Source organism: Bison bison, unplaced genomic scaffold, assembly GCF_000754665.1.
Source record: "Bison bison bison isolate TAMUID 2011002044 unplaced genomic scaffold, Bison_UMD1.0 scf7180017845646, whole genome shotgun sequence".
Taxonomy (NCBI): Eukaryota; Metazoa; Chordata; class Mammalia; order Artiodactyla; family Bovidae; genus Bison; species Bison bison.
Genome location: NW_011476219.1, coordinates 4152 through 9833, shown reverse-complemented (window position 1 = coordinate 9833; position 5682 = coordinate 4152). Strand labels below are relative to the sequence as shown.

General features: G+C 60.6%; 2 protein-coding genes across 2 annotated transcripts in view; both read right to left on the bottom strand.

Annotated features, from left to right (window-relative positions):
• Nucleotides 1-311, bottom strand: part of LOC104985867 (CCR4-NOT transcription complex subunit 3-like) — a 15418-nt gene extending 15107 nt beyond the window's left edge. The window contains exon 1 of the mRNA XM_010836265.1: nucleotides 32-311. The gene's annotated coding sequence lies outside the window, so the exon portion shown is untranslated. The remainder of the gene's footprint in view (nucleotides 1-31) is intronic.
• Nucleotides 312-3588: 3277 nt separating this feature from the next.
• Nucleotides 3589-5682, bottom strand: part of LOC104985856 (U4/U6 small nuclear ribonucleoprotein Prp31-like) — a gene marked incomplete at its 5' end in the record, with an annotated part of 6107 nt that continues 4013 nt past the window's right edge. The window contains 4 exons of the mRNA XM_010836257.1: nucleotides 3589-3981; nucleotides 4808-4906; nucleotides 5010-5138; nucleotides 5601-5678. Coding sequence (XP_010834559.1) covers nucleotides 3856-3981; nucleotides 4808-4906; nucleotides 5010-5138; nucleotides 5601-5678 — 432 coding nt within the window. The remainder of the gene's footprint in view (nucleotides 3982-4807; nucleotides 4907-5009; nucleotides 5139-5600; nucleotides 5679-5682) is intronic.

Below are 5682 nucleotides of genomic sequence, written 5' to 3'. Positions count from 1 at the left end.
GGTCCGGCCCAGTCGAGCCTGACGCTCTCACCACAGGAGCTGGCGCCGCCGCTGAGGAGCGTATCGCGACAGGCGGGGGAGGCGAGCGCCCGCCGCCTTATTCTCGCGCCCCGGGCCCGGGCGCTATCGCGATAGCGGCGCGAAGCGGAAGTGGGGTGGGGGGAAGTGGGCCCGGGGTTGTTCTGACGACGGGGTCGGGGCTCAAGGGAGGCCGCGGCGTCTGCCGAAGGCTCCGCGGAAGCTGACCGGGCCCGGTCCAAGATGGCGGCGGCGGAGGAGGCCTCCCCTCCTCTCTTCTCGTCTCTGGCGCCGACCCGCCCCCGACCCCCGAATATAGGCCTATCATTGCTCCGGCCGCATGTCGCTCTTGCCCGTCAAGCTCGCTCTATTGGTTCTTGTTCGGGATGCGGCCGGCTCCCTCTCGGTGATTGGACAACCGCTGCAAGGCGCGGCGTTCGATTGGCTTCCCCCGCGGGCTGCTAGGATTGGCTCACGCTGTCTTCCCCGCTCCGCCTCCTCCTCCCGCCTCGGGGCACAACACGCCAGCGCGAGGACTTGTGCGTCAATCCAGATGCCTGTGTCGCCCTGATTGGGTACGCCCGCCCCCCTCTCGTAACCCAATTGGTCGGAGGGAGGAGCTAGGCTGATCAGGGGCGGGAAGTCGTCCGTCAAGTTTGGAGCCGTCTTCCATTGGTCGTGGGGGGACATTCTGCCCTGCAGTCATTGGCTGGTCCAGGAGTGGGTGGGGAAAGCGGAGGAAGGCATGGAGAGTGGGCGTTAAAGGCCGCGTACCTAATCGGAAACAGACAGGTGCCTTCAAAGCGGGGGCCAGGTTGAAGGCACCTGCCAATCAAGGCAGCCCCAGGGCGGAGCCAGGCAAGAGCGTCCACCCCTTCCCCTTCGTGGGCCCGGCTGTCGTTCATTTCTGTCCGTCCAACGATGTGACGAGTGGGCGGTACCCGCTCCTGTAAGCGTGTGAAACCGGGCATCGCAGGCAAGCTTGGGACCAGCGCGCATCCTTCCGCCTGCCTTGTGTCTTGGCCAGGCGGACCGGTCTCTCAGTTGCACGGCCCATCTTTGAAACTCAGAGGAAGGAAGAAAAGGAAGCAGAAGATAATGCCCCAAGTCACTGACATCACGCATAGCTGCACTGGTTGGGAAGTGGCATGGAGTTTTTGGCCTTCCTCTGAATGGTGACGTGATTGTGGGACAGTAAGTCTCCTCTGCACCTCCGTTCGCTTGTTGTCGTGAGGACGCCGCAGAAGGTACAGATGGGATTCCGTCCCCCGCCCCCCCGCGCACCTCCCCCCACCATGATTGTCGCCTACTGGTCCTTCACATCTCAGCTCGGTGGTCTTCTCTTGGAGGGAAAACTTCCCTGACCTCCCGTTCTGAGCGGTCCCATGAGCCCTGTTCATTAGAACCTACTTTTGCGAGTATGCCATCCTTTTCCTAATGATTTGAGTCTTCTCCTCTCTCAGTAGACCATTTGCTGAATGAATACATGGATGAATACGGGGAATGACGTGTGGTTAAGACTTGCTAGGTACCGGTGCTTCTGCAAACCAGGAGGCATTTGCCCTGGGCCACACAGTGGAGATGGGAAGTCAGGTCTGCCCAGCTCCTCTAGGAGGAGGAAACTAAGGAACTCCAGGGGAGATGCAGGTGAGAACACTGGAATCACCTGTGGCAAGGCAGGCACTGCTTTCAGGATCACCCAGGCCTGGGGAGTGAAGCCTAGGGATCTCTATTTCTACAAACTTCTTGGTTGATCACTAGAGTTGAAGAGTTATTGATCCATAACAGTCTTGTTATTCAACACGTGGTCCCTGGATAGAATAATGTCTTTAAGATGGCTTAAAAATCCCTTGGGGGTTTGTCAAATGCAAATTCTGATTCAGGAGGTCCCAGGCCCTGCTTTCTAAGATTCCTAGGTGATGGTGATGGCCCACCGTTCACACTTTGAGTAGCAAGGGTCTAGGGCAATGGTTCTCAAATTTGGCTGCACATTAGAAGCACCTGGGGGCTTAAAACAATTCAGATACTCAGGCCTTGCCCTAGACCGATTAAATCAAGAGTTTCTTGGGATGGGAACCAGACATGGTAATTGACTCTGAAGATGATTCGAACATGCTGCTAATCTGGTAGAGAACTTTCTAGAGTAGTAGTTTTCAAAATGTTAGTCCTGCATTGGCAGCAATAAACACCACCTGGGAAGTTGTTAAAAAGGCATGTGTTTGAGCCCCACCATAGACTAACTGTGTGCTTCCCTGGCGGCTCAGCAGGAAAGAATCATCTGTCAGTGCAGGAGATGCAGGTTCGATCCCTGAGGGGGGAAGATCCCCTGGTGAAGTGAATGGTCACCCACTCCAGTATTCTCTTCTGGGATATCCCACAGATAAAGGAGCCTATCGGGCTACAGCCCATGGGGTCACAAAGAGTCGGACATGACTGAGAGACTAAAAACACACACATACACATAGACCAGCTGAATCAAACTCCTTCCAGGTGATCCTGAAGCATACTAAACCTGGAGAAACTGTTCTAAGAGGATGCGGGACTGTCAGGCCAGGTGACTGGGATTCCTTGAGACTCCATCTCCGTGCCCCTGTCCACTGGTTCAACGGTTCAGTGTGGCCGGGGCGGGGACTCTGACAGGTGGCCCTTCCCTGGCAGACCCACAGGCAGAGGTCAGCAGAGGTTGTCACTTTCAAGCAAGGCTGATCTACACAGATCCAGGGTAAGTCTGGGAAGACAGTTCTGTGGCCTGGGGTTATCTGCCTTCAGAAAGAACCTCCCAGGTGTGCACACTCTTTCACGTGAGGGAGGGGAAGAGTACCCCTGGGATGAGGGGGAGACTGGGGTCCAGAGACACACAGAGCCCCGAGTGGTGACGGGGGAGCCCCGTGGAGAGAGATTTCAGCCAAGACCCAATGAGCTGGAGAGAGGCCCAAGGAGACACTGTGAGCTGGAGAGGCCTGGCTCCCCGTGGGGCTGCTCCTCCAGGGTGGCTGATGGCTGACCTCACAGGTCAGCAAGTAGCTCTGAAGCTAGCTCCCAGCCCAGAGCAGGTGGCCCCTGGAGGCACAGCACTCTCCTTACCTGGCAGGTGCTTTCATAGTGCTGGGTGCCCCCCAGGGCAGGGCGCCTGTCTGCCCTGCACAAGCAGGGCTTGGCGCACCAGGGTGGGAGCGGGAAGTCCTCAGCCAACACTGGAGTAACAACAGTGCCCCCGTGACGGGGCCCTGAGGCTGAGCCCGGTGCTGAGTGCTTCCTGAGCATCTCTGTGTCCCCACGGGTGCGCCTGGCGATGTGAGTGGGGAGGCCTGCAGGGTGGAGACCAACCGTCCAAATGCCGCAAGCACCCAGGTGGCCTGTGCTGGAAGCTGGGGCCTCAGAATGAGCGTGGTTCTCGAAGGGGCCTGGAGATGGACAGGGCGCCCCTCGCCCCGGAACCGCACGAGGAGGAGGTGACAGGCCCAGGGTAGACCTGGGTTCTGCGGAGCCCAAGCTCTGCTCACCAGACCCCAGAGCGCTGACTCCTCAGCCACCCAGGTGGCTGACAAACGCTCACTCGCCAAGACTGGATCCTGACAACGTGCTTTTAATTACATCCATTCCAAAGGTACCTCCTTTCCCAGTTAAAGACGACGCGTGGTGAGGCCTGGCTGTGTGTCTGCAGAGGGGGCGGCGAGCCCCACACGGGGGCCAGCTCCTCCCAGGCCTCACTGGCCGTCACGCCACAGCAGCTGGCCTGGGGTGCTGCTCCCTGCTGGCAGCCCCAGGCCCTCTGGACCCCGACCCCCTTGGGGGGGCCCCCGTGTCCCTCCGGCCAGTGATGGCCGGGCGCCCCCCTCAGGTGGACGTGATGCCGCTCTTCTCGCCCTTGACCTTGAGGAACTCGGCCATGCTGGAGAAGTACTTCTGGTTGGCCTCCGCCACCTTCTTCTCTGCTGCTTGTGGGTTCACAATCTCCAGGCCCTGGGCAGGGGAGGGACATGGGGCGGGGTGGGGAGACGGCCTGGTCTCTAACAGCCTCCCAGTGAGGGAATTGTGGCGTGTCAGGGGCCCACAGCCCTTCCTGATGGGCCTGGGGTTCTGGGCAAGCATGCGGAGGGCATGCCAGCCCCCAGGTCTCCCCTACCCTGGGAGATCCTCTGTGGTTCTGGGGGTGAGGCGAGCCGGGAGGACCTAGATCCCTGAATTTGTAACAAGTTCCCCAGGCGATTTTAAATACACCACCGTGTGAGAAAGGCTGATCCCGTTCAGTTCCTGAATGAGGACACCGAGTCCAAGAAGTAAGAGGTTTGCCCGCAGCCCCAGCTAGGACTTAACGACCTGCTCTGGGGGTCTGATGCGTGGCCGGCATTGATTCAAGTGTCTCACACCCGGGGATTCGCATCTCGCTGAGGCTGCCTCTGGAGGCTCCGTCTCCCTAGTCCTTTCATCCCCAGCACTCTCCACCTCCCGACACACTATGTATCTTACTTGTCTGACCCCTGAGATAAACTCCTAGAGGGCAGAACTCCCTGGTGTGTGTCTGTCCACCTCAGCGCCTGCGACAGTGCCCCCGGAATTCAGCAGGCATCCCTCGGGTGGGAGCGGCTGGGCCTGCTCGGGGCCACAGAGACTCAGTGGTCCCTGCAAACCTCGCCGTGTGCTGGGAATCCAGATTCAACCTCGGGGGCTTCTTGGAGCCCCCCGCCCAAACCAATGGCAGCCCCAAAGTGGGGCACGTAAGGAAGCAGCAGCCCAGGATGGGGGAACATGGCCTTCCCCGGGCCTGCTGCCCCCAGAGAGCCAGTACCTGGAGTGGGGTGAAGGCCACGCTGGAGGCGGTTCCCGACGAGCGGTCGCGGATGGTGGACTTCCCACCGTACACCACGCTCTGCTTCTGCAGGGTCCGCTGTGGGGAGGGCAGGGCGCTCAGGGCTGTGGCCTGGGTCTGCACACCCGTGCCTGACCCTGTACCCCAGGCCCCGCCCCCATCCCCGGGACCCAGCCTGCACCTGCAACGTCTTGGAAATCCTGGCTTTGGTGGCCTCGTTCACCTGCGTCTGCCGCACCCGCCCGCTGCCCGACTTGCCCAGGTGGCCCAGGCTGAAACCCAGGTCCTCCTGGTAGGCGTCCTCCTCGATCTGGTGGAGGGGAGACGTCCAGGTGTCAGCCGCCCCTCAGTCAGCCCAGGGCTCCAACCCACCCGGGACTGCCTGGGCCCCGAGTGCAGGGAGCCTTGCTGGGGCCCCGGTGAGGAGCATGGGTCCTGTTACTACTGCTTGAGCTGAGGGGGAATGTGTGTGTGTCTGTGCCGTGTGAAGAACCGAAACAGTTTTCACTGATGACACGCGAGCTAGTTCCGGCAGGACCAGCGGGGTGATGCTTAGGTAGCAAAGGCCTGGCAGGGGTGGTGCCTCGGAAGCCCTGGACAGCAGGGTGGTGGGGTGGGGAAGGTGGGGGGTGAGCCTGGGGGCCTGTGCGGTCACGGAGATCCCTCTGGGGCTGGAAGAGAGTGGAGGCCAGGGGACCAGGGAAGAGGCTGAGGTGTTGCCATGGCCACAGGAGTGGAGGGGATGCAGGGGCGCGAGGTAGGGGGGTGTGACCTCTCCGAAGCTCATGCGGTTGGCCTGCTTCCGGATCTCTGTCAGCCCCAGCCGCTCCTTCATCTTGCGGTACCTGGGGCGG